The 24,771-nt window shown below is 39.9% G+C and overlaps 1 protein-coding gene across 2 annotated transcripts in view; it reads right to left on the bottom strand.

The window, feature by feature from the left end:
* Positions 1–1,337: 1,337 nt before the first annotated feature.
* The window catches only part of KCNK2 (potassium two pore domain channel subfamily K member 2), a 216,144-nt gene continuing 192,710 nt past the window's right edge, over positions 1,338–24,771 (bottom strand). The window contains exon 7 of one of the 2 annotated variants that reach the window (XM_035010551.1): positions 1,338–1,763. In XM_035010551.1, the coding sequence (XP_034866442.1) occupies positions 1,446–1,763 (318 nt within the window). In that variant the 3' untranslated portion in view covers positions 1,338–1,445. The remainder of the gene's footprint in view (positions 1,764–24,771) is intronic. The other variant, XM_035010552.1, reaches the window with a different exon arrangement.

Below are 24,771 nucleotides of genomic sequence, written 5' to 3'. Positions count from 1 at the left end.
CTACTAGGTGCCTTTAATGAATTTCTTCTGAATCTTGGAAACATCCAAAGAGTTACAGGATATAAAATTCAACTGAAAAGGGTTATCAGCCTTTTCTATCTAAAAAAAAAAAAAAGCTCTCAAGATTTAAATTGTGCTAGAACAGCTTTTTCTCTAATGTCAAAAATGAATTATGCTTGCAATCTGCATTTTTTTCCCCATGTGCAATATCACAGTGATCCCAGTTTTAACTTCTGCTCTCATGCTCAGTCACAGTTCCAGAGGGACACCCACACAAGGCGAGGCTGTGCCCAGCTCCGACTACAGCATCACCTCCCCTGTCTGGCAAAAGTCACCCGGGAAAGAAAGTCGGGTAAGCCTTCCACATCAAAAAAGCAAAGAGGTGCCGGCAGTATTATGTTTATTAGCAAATGGTTGTAGCACATTATCGTGCTGTCTTCTTTTCCTCAGAACGGTAGTTCACACCAATTGTCTTAAATCACCTCCAGTAAGATCCGTGTTTAACAGCTTTCTTCTGTCAGATCATATATATATACATTTTTTCTTCTTCTGCTTCCACCTTTCAAAATATGTAGTGATGAATAAATGATAACTTCCAAATACTGCCAGGAAAAAAAAAAGGGACTGTTTGGAGTAGCCCATTTTACCGGGCTGGAAATAATTATACTGTGTATATGTACCACTCGTACCTGAGTCAAATAAATACTCAGAGGGGCCATCTGTGCACCTCATTTCTTTGCAGTGCCTTTAACGCTAGAATTTCTGAGAGTTGCTTCAGTGTCCATCTAATTTGGCATCTATTCCTTCTTTGGGCATCATCACTTCAGTCTACACACTGTTCCCAGCAAGGTATGGTATTCAAACGGGAGTTGTGGGATAAAGGGCTGCAGAGGTGAGCCTAGGGGTTGGGGGGGGGGGGAGGAGAAACCACACATTAGCTAGAGAGGTTCTGTTTCCTCGGAAGATAAGGCACTGACAGAAAATTTCTTAGGTAAAAGGCTGCATAAGAATCTCTTGCCATTTACAAAAAGAAACGTGGTCATCCATAAATGGTCCGTATCTAGGCTCAGTTAGGTAGACCCTGAAAAGTTAAGGACTGATCCCTCGAAGCTACATGATTACCAGAAACAATTATAATTCATTCTGAGGCCTTATGGCACGTTACGAAAAGAGGGAGGAAAACAGTCTGGGCACAAAAGGCATCAGACATTGCTTGTTTTATTCCACTTGTCCAAGAAAGTGGACTGCTCAACAAGCATCATCAAAAAGATAGTGCTGGCTCAGAATTCCAAATTCTCTTGATGGTAGATGGCCATGATGGGTGTATCTATTTTTTTCCCCCTTTGGAGCTCATGCACAATTTAAAAAATGCTACCAGCAACAGTCATAAAGAGCATATAGAAGTCCTCACCTATGGCTACGCCTAAGGTTCTTCAAAGAGAGGGTTATTTAATGTTCTCGATAACCGCAATTTCCTCGCCTGCACAGTGTGGCGTCAATCCATTCAAATAGATACTCTCAGTTTTCAGTAAGGGAGGCAAGACATCCCTCTCGCTGGCTAGGTGATTCACAGACAGGGTCCTCCTAGAAGGAGTCAGCTCTTGGTTGTGGTTCCCGGCAAGCTCCGCGGACAACTTCCGCTTGATGGAGGTGGCGCGTTGGAACTTGTCGTAGATCTCCACACTCAGGCGCCTCCTGGTCTCCTTGAACTCGGCTGTGACGTTGGCCGTCCACTCAGCGGCATGGGCTCTGAACTCTCCCACCTGGAGCATCACGCAGAGAAAACACAGAGAGACACCCACATGACAGTCAGCATTTTGTGTGCTTTATCTTCGGATTGTTTTATTGTCGTGTTTTTTTCAAACAAGAAGATGGTAGTAGCCCTTTGTGATACGGGAGGTCTGAGAATTGGTGTAATTAGGCACGTTGTGCAGGGCGACACTCCACCTTCTAGAGACAGGGCTCTAAAAATCTGGGAACTTAAAACTCTCTGACCCAGATTGTATTAGAGGTACTAGATGTGCTTGTTTTTTTGTACACCGATCCTGCCATGGAAACTTCTGCAGCTGTAAAATGGCAATCTCTAACTTTTTAAAACGTTCTGAGTTACTTTTTTCATCTGTAATTTCAAGAAGTATTTGAATGTAGAAAAGGCAGTGAGACACAGTAGGAGCAGCAAGCCTGAGTCAAAGCCTGGAATGTGAACCCAGGTGATCTAGGTGGTTCTGGAAGCCATGCTGTGTGCTCGGGATGCAAACACAGGTTTGAGAGAGCGGAGGTGGTGTGTGCAAGAGCTCTGTATCCAACCCCACGTTGGTCAGGGGGGAATTCTCTGTTTACTAAATACGCAGTAAAACATTTTGTTTCTGCTTTCAGGGAAAGCAAAGGAATGAGAACTGGCAAGCCCACTGGGAGGCCCACTTGGAGAGTAAGTCCAAGGACTAATTTCTCAATGGATGTTTGTGGAATCAGTGAAGTTACTCACTTCCTCGGGCGTAGAACAGGCGTCTTACGGCACACACATCTTCTCCCTACACTAACCGTACTTTCTGCCACCTCTATTTTGATTATCATTAATATCTTTACAAAAATGGTCTTATATTAACCATGGTTTTGCAAATGGATTCCCCCCCTCTTAGCCAATTTTAGTCATTTCTCCCTATTAGTATCTATTATTCTACCTCCTAGTCTATTATCAGCTGATAAAAATGGGATGTGGGATGAGAGCCTCTGGTTCAGCTCTATTACTCACAGTTTGTGTGCCCACTGGCGAGCAGTTTTACCTTTTTTGAGCTTCAGATTCCTTATCTATAAAATAAGGGTGCTAACAGTCTATCTCACAGGAGAAATGTGTGTGTGTGTATCCTTAAAATATAAAGGACTACACAATGACTAATTACGACAACGAGGCTGGTGATACTATAGCTTGCCAAGGGTACTTTGAGAGCTTAAAGGAAGAGGACCAGATATAGACTAAGTGATACAGAACTGAAAAAATGGGACATTTCCCCCTGCAATATAATTCACAGGTTCTAAGCATCCAGTGGCGCCATGGTCTGAGGTCGCTTTGTAGCTCTCCCCAGAAATACGATGGATTACTTAACCTCTGAGTTATATGGATCTTTAAGTCGTGAGGTGCTTTGGGCATGTTGACGGCACACATAAAAGATACAGCTGAACAGGGGCGCCTGGGTGACTCAGTCGTCTGCCTTTGGCTCGGGTCATGATCTCAGGGTCCTGGGATCAAGGCCTGTGTCAGGCTCCCTGCTCAGCGGGGAGGCTGCTTCTCCCCGTCCCTCCCCTACACTCACGTGCGTGTCTGTGCTCACGTGCGCACACTCTCTCTTTCTCTCTCAAATAAAATCTTGTTTGTTTGTTTGTTTGTTTTTTAAGATACAGCTGAACAGTCATCCTGGCCAGATACACTGGGTGATGTATTTCATCAGTCAAAGGAAGGCCAAGGCAAGAGAGTATTTATGTTTACCTTCTACTCATTATTATAGCTGGAATAATATTTTAAAATATGATGCATTCAATGTAAAACTCAAACATTTACTCAGAAAGGATTCTAATTATTAACAAAGGTCTATGTCATTGGATTGTGTAAAATTCTGTATGTATATACAGTGCCTACTGTGCTAGGTGTTGCTCTTTTTTAAAAATGTTAACTTATTTAATCACCTCGATGAGGATGATTCTATTATTTCCCCCATTTCACTGAGGCTAGGAGGTTAAAAAACTTAAGACACACACAGTAAATATGTGGTGAAGCCAGAATTCAAACTTGGAGGTGGTCTAGTTCCATCTTATTATTCTGTCTTGCCAGGACAATCTTTCTCACTAATTTTAAGGACTAAACATCTTTTGGAGGAGCACAAGGAAAATTCACATCGTATGGAAATCCATCCTGTAGCAGTTATACTAGGGTGAGGACACCCTGCCATAATTTCCTAAAGATACTGGGAGAATAAAAGTTTTTCCAGTATCTGCCCTCGGGCTACTTATCTAAACCAACAGTAGTATCTGCTCCCTCTCTGTTGTGCCCTGATCTTTCTACTATTCTTCATGATACTGGATTTAGGCAACATAGCCACTCAAACTCAAAGCTTGAAAATAAGGCAGAACAACAAGAGAAAAATAAAAGAGAGTCCCTCAAAAATGAAACCAACACCATCAAAATAATTAACTTATTCCCATTCCTTAAAAAAAAAAAATCCTGACCTTATAGAATTGTCCATAGCAATGTATTCATTACTGACCAAATAACAGTGTCCTGAAGTACAGACCCATTTCTGTTAATGAGGCTAAAATTGTATATTCAAACTCTGAAGGTGCTTTTTTTTGTTTTCAATGAAATTAGAGCGTCACATTTATATAAGTCAAACTTTCCTTGATTGAAATGTTAATGCTTGCGGTGCTCTGGATAATTACAGTTAATCCTTATGCACTAAAACATTTTTGTTTCATTGGATTTTTATTAAAAAAAAATCTTTCAATAACTTAATCAAATAGTATCTCATCTCCCTAAAACTAAGCAATCTACACCACTTAGTAACAAAGCGGAGGACTAAAAATGAGCAAAAATAGCACCTAAAAGATTATAGCTAATGTTCCTAAAACTCATACACTTGACTCAGAGTAGAGGTCTACCCCCGGATTCCAGGAATTCTTAACTTTTACACAGTACGCCCAGGTCACATGATTTGCTTTACAAGAAAAGGAGGAATATGGAGTGCTACAGTCACTTGCCCTCTAACCTGGAAGGGAACTGTTCTCATCCTTGTCACTAAATCCAGCGGACCATTCTCTGTCCCTGTTTTGCCTGATCTTCACAGCTGCTAAGGGTTTTGCTGACTCCTCCCTCCCTCCCAATCGATCTTTGGTCCTAGTTATCAAATCAGCACCTCTCAAGTTGCTGCTTTATCATTCAGGCTAATTCTTCCCAGTCAGCTTGGGGGCTGCTTTCTCTTAGCCTTTCCTTGACTAGCTCTGCTCCACAGGGTTCTCTGCTTCTCATATCCTTCCAATGGATGACTCCCAAATCCATATTTCTAGGTCTAATCTCCCTACCGAATTCTGTATCTGTATAACTGACTGCTTGGTAAACACCTTCCCTTTAAATGATGTGCAGGCATCTCAAACTCAGCCTCTCTCCAAATGAAGTCATTTAACTCCTCAAACCTGTTCTTACTTAATTTCTTATCACAGCGAACAGCACCATTAACCACTACGTTTCCCAAGCTGAACTTCAATATCATCCTCTATTCTTCCTCTCAGTCTTACATCAAATCAGCCCTGAGTCTCGCTGATTTACACCTCTTTTTCTCTCAGTTTCTTTCACCTCTCTCCATTCCTGTGGTCAAAACTGTGGTCCTGTCCTGAAGTACTACCTCAGCAGCCTCCCTCCACCTCCCTCCACATGCATTATCCATGCAGCACCCCGAGTGTCCTTTCATAGACTCTTATTGATCAGGTACTTTCCCTTGCATAAAACCATTCAATTGATTCCCGTTTCCCTTAGGATAAAATCCAAACTCTTAAAAGTGGCTCATATGGTCTAGGGTCTACCTCTTTAGCCTCACTTCTAAGTCTGCTCTGGGGGGGCCATCCCGAACATTTATTTCCTCAAACATGCCACTCGTTCTTTTGCCTTTATTAATTCATTGCTCATGATTTTCTCTATTCAGAATACTGTTCCGCAGTCCTTCTCTAGTGCCCACTGCATTTCCTACCCAACCTCAACTAGATCTCTTCAGGTCTACCATTCCCTGCCCCCCAGACCACGTCAGGATCATTCCAGCAGTCTGTACTTCTCTAGCGTTACTGACGTGTATTACAACTACTAGTTTAATTGCTGTCCTCGCTTCAAGGCAATAGAGAAGAATAAGTCTGCCATCTCTTGTTCAGCTTTCCCAGAAATTAGAAGAGTGTACATAGTTGGAATTCAGTATTTGTTGGACAAATGAATGAATGAATGGTTGGTAGAAAAAAAAATCAATCATGTTTGGGAAACATGCTCCAATAAGAAGAGTGTGATGTGCGTCTTGGTTGACTCTAATGGGAGAATCCTGTTCCTTTCAGGAGAGAGATGCAGCCGGATTTATTCATAGTAAAGGTTCAAAGTATGTCTCCTCAGACTTTTTACTCTTTGTAAAATCTCCTCACCATTCTAAGAAGTCTGTGATGCCAGCAATGTCTCATCTTCAACGTGAAGAAAATCATTTAAGTCAGATTCCCTCCTCCCCACTAGCCCCCTAACCTCTGTCGTCATTCTCACCACTCTACATGACAATACCTGACTAGGCCACCCCACCATCCTTGTGGAATGTAACCTTTAAAGTTAAAGAATGCTTTTACATTAGAAAAATCACCAACATCTTTGTCAGCAACTATGAATACTTTTTAAGCATCTATAGCTTTCTAAGGTAGCAAAGTCTCATGATTATAGTGGTATTTGCCTCCTCAGGAGTGGTTCCAAGCCCTACAGTTCACATCCTCTAAAGCATCTCAAATAATACTAAGAAGGCCCTTGGAATGGTAGCAACATAATTTAAAATCAAGCACTTGCCATATATTTCAATGCTTTTAGAGCAATTTTCCTAAATCACTTAAGGTTGATAGGATGGCCTAAGAAAGATGGAAGTTCACTATTCTAGAAACTGGTAATTTATGAAGTTCACAGGAGGCTCATTTGTAACCATAAAGAATATTTATCACCCCACTGACTCCAACCAACCAACAACAAGGCAGATTCTTTGAGGGTAAAGATTACTGGTTAACTTCTTATCAAGCTCAGCCTTTCTACCTACTCATTCCACACTGCAGCATTTGGGACAGTGCTTTGGATAGAGTCATTGAATAAAGTTTAGTTTCCCCAACCTAGATGGTAAGCCTAATGACAGAGACTATGCATCTTATTTATTTCTTCTCATAAAAATATCCAATGTGGTCATTTGAACAAACTAGACTCTTGCATACTTTCTGACTGTCGAGTGAGAAATCTGTGACTGTTGACTGACACAGCCCTCTTCCTATGTACAAACACTCTCAGGGGCTCTCCAGTAAAGCTGCGTATGTCCTACATCAGTGTGTGTTGGTACAGCCTGAAGAGAAAGCAATTTATAAATCAATTTTACTAATCACTAAAATGTTCATAGCCTTTGATAAAAGTCAATTACTCCAAAGAAATTTATTCTGGGCCAGAATTTTCACCAAAGGAAAAAATATGTATGAAGATAGTCTCTGAACCACATATATATTTTTAAAGTTTTTAAAATTTATTTAAGTAATCTCTACACCCAACATGGGGTTTGAACTCATGACCCTGAGATCAAGAGTTGCATGCTCTTCCGACTGAGCCAGCCAGATGCCCTGAACCATATATTTAACAGCATAATATTGAGATTAATAAAGGTCATTTAAGAAGTCAATGTTTATGAGACGTCCTCATCTATAGAAACCCTTTTCTGCTATTATGATGTGTTAAAGTGATAAAGGAAATAAAATTATATCTTTATTTTGATTACAACTGTGCAAAATAATGAATGTGTATAGGCAAGGGTAGTAAAAGTAACAGTATATAAAAATGGAAACTGTAAATTTCAACAGTCACATAGGGAATATCTATTATGGACCAGGCCCTGGGCTTAGCGCTCTCTTGAGTTGCAGAAATTTGAATAGTTTTTTTCCTTTTAAATCTCCCCTTACTGATGTTATAGTACTACCTATGCACATTCAGTGTCCAGCATACCCAACCCCGAGTAAAGCTCATGAGGGCAGAGTTCTCTATGGAATGCTTTTTATTTGTTCAACACATGCATCAGAATTGGATTGCAATTGCCACTGGGAATTTTTCTTATCCAGATATCAAAGTGAAACAAACCCTGAAGGAATCTTTAATGTTACAAAGAAAGAAAAAAATGAGAATCAGTAAGATGAAAAGGCAACCTACAGAATGGGAGAAAATATTTGCCAATCCTCTTATCAGATAAGGGGCTCATATCTAGAATACATAAAGAACTCCTACAACTCAACAGCAAAAAACTAATCCAATTAAAATAATAGGCAGAGGATCTGAAAAGACATTTTTCTTTTCTTTTTTTTTAAGACTTATTTATTTTAGAGAGGGAGAGAGAGAGAGCATGGGGTGGGGAGGGGCAGAGAGAGAGAGGGAGAGAGAGAGAATCTCAAGCAGACTCCCTGCTGAGCAGGGAGCCCAATGTGGGGCTCAACCTCACAACCCTGAGATCATGACCTGACCTGAAATCAAGAGTCAGATGCTTAACCGACTGACCCACCCAGGTGTCCCTGAATAGACAGTTTTCCAAAGAAGCCATACACATGGCTAACACGTACATGAGGTGTTTATTAACACCATGCATCATCGGGAAAATGCAGTTCAAAATGAAAATGACGTATCACCTCACAACTGTTAGAATGGCTAGTACCAAGAAGATAAGAAAGAACAGGTATTAGCAAGGATGTGAAGAAAGGGAACCCTTGTGAACTTTTGGTGGGAATATAAATTGCTGCAACCACTGTGGAAAACAGTATGCAGGTTCCACAAAAAATTAAAAATAGAACTAGCATATGATGTAGCAATTCCACTTCTCAGTATTTATCCAAAGAAAATGAAACCACTTACTCAAAAAGCTATATGCACCCCCATGATCACTGCCACATTATTTACAACAGCCAAGGCATGGAAACAACCTAAGTGATCATCAGTGGATTAATGGATAAAGAAACTGTCACACACACACACACACACATACACACAGAGGAATATTATTCAGCCATAAAAAATGAAATCTTGCCATTTGTAACAACATGGGTGGAACCTGCGGGCATTATGCTAAGTGAAATAAGTCAGAGAAAGACAAATATCATATGATTATGTGATCTCACTTACATGTGGAATCTTAAAACACACCCCCCCCCCCCCAAGCTCATAGTTACAGAGAAGAGATTGATGGTTGCTGGAGGCAGGGAGTAGGGGTGGGGGGTAGTCAAAATGGGTGAAAGGAGTTAAAAGGTATAAACTTCCAGTTACAGATAAATCATGGGGATGTAATGTACACCATGACAACTATAATTAGTAACATTGTACAGCATATTGGAAAGTTGCAAAGAGAGTAGATCTTAAAAGCTCTCATAGATAAAAAAATTCTGTAACTATGTGTGGTGATGGATATTAACTAGACCTGTGGTGATCATTTTGCGATATATACAAATATTGAATCATTATTTACTACACATGAAAGTGATGTTATGTTGTATGCCAATTATACCTCAATAAAGAAATTAAAATATTCTCCCCCTCCAAAAAAAGACTGAGAATGTTTGAGTCATTATTTCTGAATCTTAACTCTACCTTGTTTACTAAAGTATAATTCATTATACTTTACTATGCATCTGGGTGTGATGACTTTCATATTTGTTAATGATTTCGCTTCTGAAGGCTTCCTTGTGCCTACCCCAGGTCAATCTTTACCAGAATAGTCATTTCCTGGTAATAGAAGGTGTAATGACCTAAAGAGAATTTTCCGTATTCTCAGTCCAAAGAAAATTTTTTTAAATTACAGGTCTTTTAAATGTTTTGTCTTTATCAGCTGCATTTCTAAGGTTATTTTCCTTCAAACAGTTCTGCAAAATGCTAGCCACTTTTTTCCCCCCCAAGAGTAAAGCTGATTTGTGAGGAGCAGTGATTCCTTATAATTTTTCCCTTCTGATCTGTTTCTTAGCCAAGCTTCTGTGACAGAAGACATAATCCTAACCTGAGTCTTGATAAGAGAATAGATTCCAGGGTGCATGTCATCTAAGTGTCTTCTCAACGTGGGAAGAGTCAATGTCTCCCCACCAGCTGGAGTTACCTGAAAAATTGCTGTTGAATTTTAGATAATATACAAGGGGCTAATATACAAGATTTCCCTACAGTTTTCAACCATGCTGGTTTTTTTTTTTTTTTTAAAGATTTTATTTATTTATTTATTTATTTTTTGACAGAGAGAGACATAGCGAGAGCAGGAACACAAGCAGGGGGAGTGGGAGAGGGAGAAGCAGGCTTCCCGCAGAGCAGGGAGCCCGATGTGGGGCTCGATCCCAGGACCCTGGGATCATGACCTGAGCCGAAGGCAGACGCTTAACGACTGTGCCACCCAGGCGCCCTCAACCATGCTGTTTCACGAGTCCTGTTTTTTTTGGTAAAATCCAACAATCACCAAGAGGTTAAATATTATTTCATTTTAATCTGCTTAATTTATCAAATGAACTTGTGAAATTCCTCAAATTTAGAATAATTCTAACCCAAATTATTTATTTACCTTAACTCTCTATTTCACTTTGACCAAACAAGTCTTTTACCCTTCCATACATTTCTATTAAATCGGAAAACCCAGTATTCTGTGCTTCAGCTTTTCACCTAGAATCATAACTACCCTACTTCTGCCTACCCATGAGCTTTGAAATTCTACAACATTCTTTATAGAGTTTTGGTTTTCAGATCATTAATAGATGAGTAATAATAAAAAATTTACTAATATTCTAAATTTTCCAGTTCCAAACACTGAATACCTCAGCAACATTTTTTCCAGTTACTTGCAGGCAGCTACTTTAGGGTGGAAATTTGTGGTATAATTTAGAAATTTGGCAACAGTGACTCCACTGGTCCTTTGTGGTAAGATAGCAATTCAAATTTTTTTCCCCTCAAATCTCTGTCCACCAATTATTTCCCTTGGATGACTCCCTTCCATTCTCAGTTCACGGACATGGCCATGTTTTGCAGTCCTACAATCGCCGCTAGTCAGTTTCTCCCTATAGACCTTACCCTACCTTCTCTCTATTTTTCTATTCTAATCGGCTTTTTCTTCTCATGTATGTTCAATTAACCATGAACAATAATCACTCATTATAGGTAAGCCAGTCCCTTTCATAGACTCATAACTAGTTGAGGAATTTCTATCTGAAACTCTGTAAGGTTTTTGTAAGATTTTTCCATTAACAAAGGCCTGAACTCAAGTACTGGGTAATACTTGGAAGAGCTTCAACTTTTCTTTAAAAAACAAACATTTTTTTAATGTGCAGATCTAACTTTTAAAGTTTTATTTAAATTCCAGTTAACATAACAGCATAACATTAGTTTCAGGTGTACAATATAGAGATTCAGTACTTACATACAACACCAGGTCCTCCTCACAAGTGCACTCCTTAATCCCCATCACCTATTTTACCCATCTGCCCACCCACCTCCCCTCTGTTAACCACGAGTTTGTTCTCTATAGTTAAGAGTCTGTTTCTTGGTTTGCCTCTCTCTCTCCTTTCCCTTTGGCTCATTTGTTTTGTTTCTGAAATTCCACATATGAGCAAAATCGTATGGTATTTGTCTTTCTCTGACTGCCTTATTTTGCTTAGCATTATACTCTCTAGATCCATCCATGTCGCTGCAAATGGCAAGATTTCATTCTTTTTTTTTTATGGCTAATATTCCATTGTATCGTTTTGACATGGGCAGAATAACTTGGATAGAGAACCTTCTCCTTAAGGGATTTTTAAAAAATATATTTATTTATTCTCTTTTCTTTCTTTGAGAGAGGCGAATGCAGATGGGGGAGGAGCAGAGGGACAAGCAGACTCCGCACTGAGCACCGAGTCCACAGGGCTTGATTTCAGGGCCCTGAGATCATGACCTGAGCCAAAATCAGAAGGCAGGCGCTTAACTGACTGAGCCGCCCAGGTGCCCCTCTAAGGGATGTCTTCAAAAGAATCTAAAGCAAAGCTGACCATTTAGGACTGAATGGCTATTAAGTAATTTTCTTCACCAGGAATGAAACTTAAGAGGTTTTTCTTGCCTTTGTCCAATGCATTATCCTATGCCTTTGACAGTGGAATGTTAATTTATTGTTCTCAGTGCTCAAATACTTACAGACCTTAATGACAAGAGGAAAGTTAAATATGAAAAGCAGGTAGCCGAGTTGAAAACATTCCTCTGGTTAAATGTGTAAAAATAATTTGAAGCCTACTTTGCATTCCATCTTCAGAGGTTGCCTAGACTGTTATTCCTGATAATTATTAATTCATTTTCTGAAGTATTGACATTTCGTTGTATTGTTGAACTGCACTGTTAAAAAGAACAATTCCAAGTATTCTCTTTACCGACCAGGTTAAAAAAAAAAAAATCAACTAAAAGGATTACTAAGTGTCACATTATCTTGACAGAATAGTACATGATGTTTTTCTCTGGTTTTCAGGAAACTGTATGTAATATTCATAAGGCCTCTTTAGTCTAAACTACTTTTTTTAAGCTATATTTCTCCACTTTTTTTTTTTAAAAGATTTTATTTATTTATTTGAGAGAGAGAGAATGAGAGAGAGCACATGAGAGGGGGGAGGGTCAGAGGGAGAAGCAGGCTCCCTGCCGAGCAGGGAGCCCAACGCGGGACTCGATCCCAGGACTCCAGGATCATGACCTGAGCCGAAGGCAGTCGCCCAACCAACTGAGCCACTCAGGCGCCCTATTTCTCCACTTCTTAACACCACACATATTAACATAATTGTGCAGAGATTAAGTACAATAGTTTTAATAAAACAATGTCAAGGAAAATAACAATACTAATATTAATACTGTGATTTTAAGTATCTTTCCTGTAAAAATGTGCAAGTATTACATGTAATGTTAACCGCTTTAATGATAAGGTGGGGCTGCAAAATCAGACATTCACTTGTTGTACAGAAGACTCAAGTTTTTTATTGTGTGACGCATTGTCAGTGTATCACTGAACATTCTTTTTTTTTAAAAAGATTTTATTTATTTATTTGAGAGAGAGAGAGAATGAGAGGGGAGAGGGCCAGAGGGAGAAGGAGAAGCAGGCTCCCCGCTGAGCAGGGAGCCTGACGTGGGGCTCGATCCCAGGACCCTGGGATCATGACCTGAGCCCAAGATAGACGCTTAACCAACTGAGCCACCCAGGTGCCCCTATCACTGAACGTTCTTGAAATTCTCCCCTCTGGTCTGGTATTAGAGTTACTTTGACAATGCATATTGTGGAGCTCAGTCCAACTTACAGAACATTTTATTGTACTGTAAAGATAAGGATATTACAATTCATAAAACAATACAATGTATGTACTTTCTATAAAATTTCATGTACTCATGACTGAGTTATAGTAGGTAGATATTTGTCTGACAGTACAATGTGGAAACTATGACGGGCTGATGGTGGGGTAGCGCTGTGTTTGTTGTTTTTCTTAAAGGTATATAGCTGTGTGACAAATACCAGTCAAAAATAATAACTGAATGAAGGGCTGGTGAAGGTTTATAAGCATTCTCCACAAAACATATTCATTATATATTTAATAAAATCAAAACAGGGGCACCTGGGTGGCTCAGTCCCTTAAGCTTCTGACTCTTGGTTTTTGGCTCAGGTCATGATCTCATGGTTTTGGGATCGAGCCCTGCGTCAGGCTCCGTGCATAGTGTGGAGTCTGCTTTGGATTCTCTCTCTCCCTCTCAAATAAATAAATAAATAATCTTAAAAAAAAAATTTGATGATGTTTCAAAACTCTTTGAAGAAACCTGGATTTAATAGTAGCTTATTTATGGGGCACCTGGGTGGCTCAGATGGTTAAGCGTCTGCCTTCGGCTCGGGTCATGATCCCAGGGTCCTGGGATCAAGCCCCGCATCGGGCTCCTGGCTCAGCAGGGAGCCTGCTTCTCCCTCTCCCTCTCCCCCTGCTCATGTGCGCTCTCTCTCTCTGTGTCTCAAATGAATAAATAAAATCTTTAAAAAAATAGTAGCTTACTTATAACAAAAGGGCATTTTATGTTCATATGGGACTATGAGACCTGTGCACTAAAAAAATGCTTTTGCTTCCTGTCTTCTGCTTTCCTTCCGAAACAACTCAGCCCTAAAGCAGTTGGGTGAAGCAGAACTAGGGAGCCATCGGTGCGGCAGGTTTGGGGAGGGGCCCATGCGGCCAGGGTGGCATATCAGAGTTAGACAAGCATAAGAGGAGCACCTGCACAATGGGGTGGCAGCCCAAAGTGGGGTATCAGAGCCCGAGAGGAATGAGGGGGACAACCCATATAAGGGCAACCCAGCACAGAGTGCTGGAGACCAAGTGGGGTGGAGAGGGGATCCCTGAAGGGTAGGGGGTGGGACAGCAGTGGTGAGCTACAAGGAGACTGATGGAGAATAATGAGAATCGGATATTTCACTGTAGAAAAGGAACTACAAATATAAAAAAGCAGAAAATCAGGGGCGCCTGGTTGGGTTAGTTGGTTAAGTGTCTGACTCTAGATTTTGGCTCAGGTCATGATCTCAGGGTTGTGAGACTGAGCTGCATATTAGGCTCCACACTCAGTGTGGTGTCTGCTTAAGATTCTCTCTCTTCCTCTCCTTCTGCTCTCCCCCATCCCTCTCTAAAAAAAAGGGAGGAAATTAGAATTAACTCTTATGTCAGACTACAACTGGGGATACCAATTTTTCTGTAATTATTATTTTTAAATTTAGGTATAATTGACATATTAATTTCATGTGTATGGTGTAATGATTTGACATTCATATATATTGCAAAATGCTCACCAAAGTCCAGTTAACATCCTCATGATTTTCAGGATACACAGATATCAAATAGATAGAAATATGTGTATTCATGAATATAAAATACCTTCTTTAGCTTTGTCTACTCAGAGTGTCTGGGAAAAGTAACAGCACCATTAGCCATGAGCACCCAAATCTCTGTTTCTAAATACCATTATCCATGAAAGGAAACCATGGCTCCTTGGAGAAATGAATGATTCTGAGGCCAGGCAGAGAAATTTTAAGTTGACCCGGGAACATATTATTGTCCCAGAAAGTAAAGAATTGCTCAAAGAATAATGGGGATACACCAAAAGGCCCAGAAGAAAGCTTGCAGGGGCTCCCACTGGCCAAGTCTGGGACTATTTGAGGATCAAAATAAATGCTGTTTGGGCGCCTGGGTGGCTCAGTTGGTTAAGCGACTGCCTTCGGCTCAGGTCATGATCCTGGAGTCCCGGGATCGAGTCCCGCATGGGGCTCCCTGCTGTCAGCAGGGAGTCTGCTTCTCCCTCTGACCCTCCCCCCTCATGCTCTCTCTCTCTATCTCATTCTGTCTCAAATAAATAAATAAAATCTTTAAATATATATATAAATAAATGCTGTTTGTAACAGATTATAGCCCATTGATTATAGCAGACATATATACATACATATATGCATACATAAATGTGTATATATTTGTGTGTGTGTATACACACACATACACACACATACATACATATATATATATATAAGTTTGAGGATGAAAGGGATAACCATAATATCTCAAAGTACTTCCCCACAAAATGTGTATTAATTACACAGGGAAGGGGTGCCAGGGTGGTGGTTAAGCTCTGCCTTTGGCTCAGGTCATGATCTCAGGGTCCTGGGATCGAGCCCCGCATCGGGCTCCTTGCTCAACGGGGAGTCTGCTTCTCCCTCTCGCTGTCATGCTCTAGCTCTCTCAAATAAAATAAAAAAAAAAAGTAATTACACAGGGAAAGGAGTAACTTTATAGTGGAGAAGCCTGGCAGACACTACTTTTTGTGATCGTAGTTAACATCCAAATAATGGGACAAATCAAAGTTGTGTGCCATCTAAGAGGGTAGAATGAGAAGAGCTTTTTCGTGGGTTATTTAGACTTCTGTTGGGCATCAATTCCTGTGATACCTGTATTTCACTGGTACACTGAAAAAGATAGATCATAGTTGTAGTTGAATGTCAGTGTCTAAGTTCACTGAAAATTATATCCTTTAAAGCTATTAAACCTAAAATGAAGAATTTTAGATTTCAACATAAAAATATGCATGGACAGACTTCACTTTTCAAAATACTTTCAGGGAGTTCACACACACAAAGTGTGAAGACCCCTGCTCTAAACCAGTGTTTTGTAGCTATGGTGTTGGTCGGCCCGCCCACTCCCTTAGCCTCCTCCAGAGACACAGTTGTAGCTCACTCCTTTATTCTCCACTTCACTTTTCCTCTTCCTCTATCCCAGAGTTTTGCAAAGAGAATGTAAATATTTTGGTACTTTTTAACATGATTGATTTAGGACGTGTTCCCCAACCGTGAGCTTCAGGGACCATGTGAAACTCCTGCAACTGTATATAGACAATGAGGATTTGTGCATTTTAAAAATTATGTTCAATTAGCCAACATACGGTACATCATTAGTTTTTTATGGATTTGTGCATTTTTTTAGTGTGGAAGGGGATCAGAGCTCTTCACAAACTCTCAAAAAGCATGTGACCCAGAAAAGGTTATGAACCCCTGCTGTATGAAATAAATTCAACATTGATGTTAATAAAAGTGGAAGACCACTCTTATGTTTCATAAGTTTCATTTTGTGTACTGTTTTATCACAACTGCCGAGCCCAGTAGAGGCACTTTGTAGGCACTTAATAGAGCTTTGTCAAATAAGTGTCCCAGGAGCCAAAGGAATTTGGGGATGTCACAAGGAGGTTGGCAGATAACAGACAAGATGATGGTAGAGAGTATTATGGGAGAATCCCATCAATTTCAGACATTGAGCGTCATGATGCAAAGGCCCAATGGAATGTGTTAGGAGAAAAGCTATTGCCTTCATAGTGCTTACTGGATGAGACAGACAAACAATTTCACAAGTAAATTCATAATTGCAAATCATGATTAAGTGCAATTAAGCCAAAGTAAGGAATGTCAGGAGAGCATATAAGGAAGAGGAAGAATTAGACTGGTGGGGTCACATGGACGCCTGGAGGGATGTGACCTTTGATCTCAGATCAGAATGATCTCTGTAGTCAGCAAGGTATTGAGCCTGGAGAAGAGTGGTCAAGGCCAGAGTAGAGCATGTGGGAAGGGAAAGGAAGGGAAGGGAAGGGAAGGGTGGGGACACATGTGGAAAAGAGCTTGGTGCAATCAGTGGTGCAAACCACCACTGAAAGGTGGTCCATATAGCTCAATTCATTTTTTTTTTTAATTTTATTTATTTGACAGAGAGAGACCCAGAGAGAGAGGGAACACAAGTAGGGGGAGGGGGAGAGGGAGAAGCAGGCTCCCCGCGGAGCAGGGAGCCCGATGCGGGGCTCGATCCCAGGACTCTGGGATCATGACCTGAGCCGAAGGCAGACTCTTAACGACTGAGCTACCCAGGCGCCCCATATAGCTCAATTCTAATGAAGCCACAAGATGAGGCTCGAGAGGCGGGCAGGGCCCAAATTATGTATGACCACAGAAGTCATGTTAATGCAAAGATCTTGAATTTAGTCTCAGAGCAATGCGAGACAACTGAGCTATTTGAAGCAGAGAATAACAATGTCAGTTTGGGGTTTTGGTTTCTGTGCATGCACCACATATGTTGACAAAAAGGTCCTGAGTGCAGAGACAAGAATAGGACTTCAACTTTTATTTATTTTTGTTAGGCTGCTACTAATATTTAATATATGGAATGACACTGGTGCCCTCACTTGGTCCCTGTGGACCTTGGAGGAATGATGAGGAAAGGGCGGGATTTCAACAATGGGGAGGTTGGCAGGGGCTCCCTCACTTAATTGCTGTGTTTTCTCGTGTATTAGAATTTACAGGCTCTTAGCAATGTGGTTACTTCTATAAAATCAAAATCTCTACATAGAATTTCTGTAATATTAAGTAATAAGATGGGATGTAGCCATGAAAATCTTAGGCACTGACATATAGTTGCCTCATGGTATAATACTTGAAGATCACCAATGCATTTTTCTTTCTTAAAATTTGATGAGCTACTCTGGGACGACACATGTTTTCTATTGAGCAGGGAGAGGGACAGAAGGGGAGGGAGAAGGAAAGGGAAAGAATCCCAAGCAGACTCTTCACAGCGTGAGGCCCACATGGGGCTCAGAGCTCGATCCCACAACCCTGAGATCATGACCTGAACAGAAACCAAGAGTCGGATGCTTAACCAACTGGACCAAGCCACCCAGGTGGCCCCCGGAAGAAGAATTTTTTAAAACAGGTGTTTAGAAATGTTGTCATTGTTATATAGAGTGCCACTTATCAAATCATAGATATTAATACTTGAGTAAACTTGGAAGAAGGTTTTTACAAACTGTTGAAAAGTCTCCCAAACAAAGAGTTTCAGAGGATATTCAACATGGACTAGCATTAAAAATAACCATTTGACATCAGTAAAGATGGCTATTTCCTAGCTTCGGGAAGCCATCTGCACAACTTGTGAAATGATACTGAAAAGTGAGTACAGTGTACTACAGGCAAAATAAAAAAAAAAGTCCTCTTTTCATCTGGATCTATGTGAGTTAGCTTTTTCCAGACACAACAGCTATTAAATCAAGAATCCAAATAAACTCCACTGTGAAGTAGAATTGGGAATTACTATAATGTGGAGTGTTAAATCCAAGATCTCAAAAAGTAATGGAACATTCAAATTGTACTGTCCTCATTATTAATAATTTTTAGTGAAAGCAAAAAAGTTTTTTTTTATTATCAGTGAAAACAAAACATTTTTAAATGACTTTATTTTCATCTTTTAACATTTCTACCTTTGCATGTATTTTAAATATATATCGGTACAGGAACATAGTAGTACATGTATGTAACTTGTAAGTAAACATGCACACAGTAGAGGCACATACTCAGTTTTTTTTTTTGCAAATAATGACTCAGTAAAACTTTTGGAGACCACTGGAGAAAGGAAATGGATCCCTGGGAGATGGAGAGGAAAGGCAGACATCTGGGTAGGATTCTGCAGTAGGGGTCACACAGGCTAATATGGTAGCTCTGGAGCTAGAGAGACATAGAGCAGAGGGAAGAAGCACTGTTGTGTTTTGATGATACTATTCCCTAGAACTTGTGATGTATGAGCCATGGAGGTGAGGAATAGTAAAGTATCCAGAGTGAAAAGATTTTGGCATGAGCAAAAGAGAAGATTTTAAGTGAGATCTAGTGAGAACTGGAACATGAGAGAAGAAGGATATTTTGGGGACTGGGGATATCACAATCCCATGTGGGTCATGTTAGATTTGAGATGGTAAAATAGGTAGTTAATTATAAAGTATCCCTTGCACTGCAGCTCCTTCCACCATATTGGGGAAATTCCAACCTCCATGGATGACTCACTTAGCACAACAGCCTCACCAACATCTAGTTCCATCATTCCCAGCTCTGTAACCTTTGCAGCAGGTGAGCACCCATCCACCTGTCCCTATCCTTCACCTCATCTCTGACCATAATTCCAATCTCTCTAGATCTTTACTCTCTGACCATCATTATTCTAAACTGTGACTTCACTGACTCTTAGACTCTTGGTCCATTAGTACCTTAAGCCCATTAGTCCCTCTTGACTCCTCCCCATACTCTCCCACCACCCCCAGGATCCCCTCAAACACTATTCGTGTACATACTTTGATAGCCATGTGTTGTACTGTGGCTACTGGTTTTTGTCTATCATGTTTCCTATTGGACACTGGTCACTGAAGCCTGAGAGTGTGTCCTACTGTGTCATCGTTTTATCTCCAGATCCAATCTCTGCCTGAAGCCCAGTGGCTTGCCCCAGAGAGCTCTAAAAAACTAAACTGTACAGAGCATATTAATTGCTTTTTCTTTAAGCTATTTACCTAAATTTATGAAAATATTTAAATCACACATATCGATCTGGTTCAGTAGGGAAACTGAAGGTGATTGTTTTAAAATTTAAATCCATTAAATTAATTTTGAATGTAAGAATATTGGAAATTTTATCCCAAGCAGTGCCAGATATGTGTTTTTTCCTATGATAGTCAAAGGAAAAGTTATTTAGTTTCTAGGGCTAAACCAGTCTCTAATCAGGCATATCACCAGAATCACTGCCAGGGCAAGCTATTGATGAGTGGCTGGAGAGTTATAGAGTGTGAAAAAGAAGATGAGACCTCGGCATCGTGAAGGCCATACATGAAAGACCCACAACTAACATCCTTCTCAATGGTGAAAAACTGAGAACTTTCCTTTTATGGTCAGGAACAAGACAGGGATGTCCATCCTCACCACTGTTATTCAGCATAGTACTGAAAGTCCCAGCCTCAGCAATCAGAAAAAAAAAAAAAAAAAAAAGAAAGAAAGAAAGAAAGAAAAGGCATCCAAACCCGTAAGGAAAAGGTTAAACTTTCACTGTTCATAGATGACATGAATAATCTATGTAGAAACTCTGAAAGACTCCACCAAAAAACTGTTAGAACTGATACACGAATTCAGTAAAGTTGCAGGAGAGAAAACTGACATACAGAAATCTGTTGCATTTCTATACACCAATAATGAAGTAGCAGCAAGAGAAATCAACACAGAAATCAGTGGCATTCCTATACACCAACAATAAGACAAAAGAAGGAGAAATTAAGAAGTCGATCCCATTTACAATTGCACCCAAAACCATAAGATACCTAGGAATAAATCTAACCAAAGAGGCAAAGGATCTGTACTCAGAAAACTATAAAATACTCATGAAAGAAATTGAGGAAGACACAAAGAAATGGAAAAACATTCCATGCTCATGGATTGGAAGAACAGATATTGTGAAGATGTCAATGCTACCTAGAGCAATCTACACATTCAATGCAATCCCCATCAAAATACCATCCACTTTTTTCAAAGAAATGGAACAAATAATCCTAAAATTTGTATGGAACCAGAAAAGACCCCAAATAGCCAGAGGAATGTTGAAAAAGAAAAGCAAAGCTGGCGGCATCACAATTCTGGACTTCAAGCTCTATTACAAAGCTGTCAACATCAAGACAGTATGGTACTGGCACAAAAACAGACACATAGATCAATGGAACAGAATAGAGAGCACAGAAATGGACCCTCAACTCTATGGTCAACTCATCTTTGACAAAGCAGGAAAGAATGTCCAATGGAAAAAAGACAGTCTCTTCAACAAATGGTGTTGGGAAAGTTGGACAGCCACATGCAGAAGAATGAAACTGGACCATTTCCTTACACCACACACAAAAATAGACTCAAAATGGTTGAAAGACCTAAATGTGAGACAGGAGTCCATCAAAATCCTAAAGGAGAACACAGGCAGCAACCTCTTTGACCTCAGCCACAGCAACATCTTCCTAGATACATTGCCAAAGGCAAGGGAAGCAAGGGCAAAAATGAACTATTGGGACTTCATCAAGATAGAAAGCTTTTGCATAGCAAAGGGAACAGTCAACAAAACCAAAAGACAACCAACAGAATGGGAGAGGATATTTGCAAATGACCTATCAGATAAAGGGCTAGTATCCAAAATCTATAAAGAACTTATCAAACTCAACACCCAAAGAACAAATGATCCAATCAAGAAATGGGCAGAAGACATGAACAGACATTTTTCCAAAGAAGACATCCGAATGGCCAACAGACACATGAAAAAATGCTCAACATCGCTCAGCATCAGGGAAATCCAAATCAAAACCTCAATGAGATACCACCTCACACCAGTCATGATGGCAAAAATTAACAAGTCAGGAAATGACAGATGTTGGCAGGGATGTGGAGAAAGGGGAACCCTCCTACATTGTTGGTGGGAATGCAAGCTGGTGCAGCCACTCTGGAAAACAGTATGGGGGTTCCTCAAAAAGTTGAAAATAGAGCTACCATATGACCCAGCAATTGCACTACTGGGTATTTACCCCAAAGATACAAGTGTAGGGATCCGAAGGGGTACATGCACCCCATTGTTTATAGCAACAATGTCCACAATAGCCAAACTGTGGAAAGAGCCAAGATGTCCATCGACAGATGAATGGATAAAGAAGATGTGGTAGAGATATACAATGGAATATTATGCAGCCATCAAAAGGAATGAGATCTTGCCACTTGCAATGACGTGGATAGAACTGGAGAGTGTTATGCTGAGCGAAATAAGTCAATCAGAGAAAGACATGTATCATATGACCTCACTGATAATGGAATTCTTAATCTCAGTAAACAAACTGAGGGTTGCTGGAGTAGTGGGGGTGGGTGGGATGGAGTGGCTGGGTGATGGACACTGGGGAGGGTATGTGCTATGGTGAGCGCTGTGAATTGTGCAAGACTGTTGAATCACAGATCTGTACCTCTGAAACAAATAATACAATATATGTTTAAAAAAAATAAAAGAAGATAGCAGAAAGGGAAGAATGAAGGGGGGACATCGGAGGGGGAGATGAACCATGAGAGACGATGGACTCTGAAAAACAAATTGAGGGTTCTAGAAGGGAGGGGTATGGGAGGATGGGTTGGCCTGGTGATGGGCATTAAAGAGGGCACGTTCTACATGGAGCACTGGGTGTTATACACAAACAATGAATCATGGAACACTACATCAAAAACTAATGATGCAATGTACGGTGATTAACATAACAATAAAAAATTAAAAAAAAAATCAAGGAGTCAATCCCACTTATAATTGCACCAAAAACCGTAAGACACCTAGGAATAAACCTAACTAAAGAGGTAAAAGATTTGTACTGTGAAAACTATAGAACACTTATGAAAGAAATTGAAGATGACATAAAGAAATGGAAAAACATTCCATGCTCATGGATTGGAAGAACAAACACTATTAAAATGTCTATACTACCCAAAGCAATCTACACATTTAATGCAATCACTATCAAATACCAACAGCATTTTTCATAGAGCTAGAACAAACAATCCTAAAATTTGTATGGAACCACAAAAGACCCTGAATAGCCCAAGAAATCTTGGAAAAGAAAAGCGAAGCTCGAGACATTGCAATTCTGGACTTCAAGTTATAAAGCTGTAGTAATCAAAACAGTATGGTAATGGCACAAAAACAGACACATAGATCAATGGAACAGAAGAGAAGACCCAGAAATGGACTCACAACTATATGGTCAACTAATCCTCAACAAAGCAGGAAAGAATATCCAGTGGAAAAAAGACCATCTCTTCAACAAATGGTGTTGGGGAAACTGTACAGCAACATGCAGAAGGATGAAACTCGACCACTTTCTTACACCATACACAAAAATAAGTTCAGAATGGATGAAAGACCTAAATGTGAGATAGGAAGCCATCAAAATTCTAGAGAAGAACACAGGCAGCAACCTCTTTGACATGGGCCATAGCAGCTCTTACTAGACACATTCCTGGAAGCACGGGAAACAAAAGCAAAGCTGAACTATTGGGACTTCATCAAGATAAAAAGCTTCTTCTGCACAGCAAAGGAAACAGTCAACAAAACTAAAAGGCAGCCTATGGAATGGGAAAAGAGATTTGAAATGACATATCTGACAAAGAGTTAATATCCAAAACTTATAAAGAACTTATCAAACTCAACACCCATAAAACAAATAATCCAGTTAAGAAATGGGAGAAATCAGAGAGGGAGAAGAACCATGGGAGACTATGGACCCTGGGAAACAAACTGAGGGTTTCAGAGGGGAAGGGGTTGGGGGGAGGGGGTATCAGGGTGATTACTCAGCCATCAAAAAGAATGAAATCTTGCCATTTGCAATGACAAGGTATTCAGAGGTACAGATCTGTGATCTGTGATTCAACAGCACTGGGTGTTATATGTAACTAATGGATCATTGAACACTACATCAGAAACTAATGATGATACAGTGGCTAACTGAACATAATAAAAAAATTAAAAAAAATAAAAATAAAGTTAAAAAAAAATAAAGACATGAACAGACATTTTTCCAAAGAAGACATACAGATGGCTAACAGACACATGAAAAGATGCTCAACATCACTCATCATGAGGGAAATACAAATCAAAAGTACAATGAGATATCACCTCACCTGTCAGAATGGCTAAAATAAACAACACAGGAAACAACAGATGTTGGTGAGGATGCAGAGAAAGGGGAACCCTCTTACACTGCTGGTGAGAATATAAATTGGTGCAGCCATTCTAGAAAACAGTATGGAGGTTCTGCAAAAAGTTAAAAATAGAACTACTCTATAATCCAGCAATTGCACTTCCCGATATTTACCCAAAGGCTACAAAAATACTGATTCAAGTTGCATATGCAACTTGATGTTTATAGTAGCATTATCAGTAATAGCCAAATTATGGAGAGAGCCCAAATGTCCATCAACTGATGAATGAATAAAGAAGATGTAGTATAAATATATAATGGGATATTACTCAGCCATCAAAAAGAATGAAATCTTGCCATTTGCAATGACATGGATGGAGGAAGAGTGTAGTATGCTAAGCAAAATAAGTCAGTCAGAGAAAGACAAATACCATATGATTTCACTCATATGCAGAATTTAAGAAACAAAACAGATGAACATAGGGGAAGGGAAATAAAAACAGAGAGGGAGACAAACCATAAGAGACTCTTAACTACAGAGAACAAACTGAGGGTTGCTGGAGAAGAGGTGGGCAGGGGGATGGGCTGAATGGGTGATGGGCATTAAGGAGGTCACTTGTGATGGGCAATGGTTGTTGTATGTAAGTGAGGAATCACTAAGTTTTACTACTGAAACCATTATTACACTATATATTAACTAAGTAGAATTTAAATAAAAACTTGAAACACATACACATACAAAAGGATGAGAAGTAACAGAAGTGAGAAAAGAACAAGTCTTCATGTTGTTGTTCTTGTTGGTGTTATTTTCAGAGGTTAATACATTTTTCTCTGAGAAGATGCTCTATCAATTAAAAAATCTTTATCATATTTAAGCAATGCAAAATGGAATGTGAGAGAAAATATTCAATATGGTCTAAGTGGAACCAGGAAAATTTTATTTCCAACTT

Source organism: Mirounga leonina, unplaced genomic scaffold (assembly GCF_011800145.1).
Source record: "Mirounga leonina isolate KUSES-001 unplaced genomic scaffold, KU_Mleo_1.0 Mir_154, whole genome shotgun sequence".
NCBI lineage: Eukaryota > Metazoa > Chordata > Mammalia > Carnivora > Phocidae > Mirounga > Mirounga leonina.
This window is presented reverse-complemented; position numbering and strand designations above follow the sequence as displayed.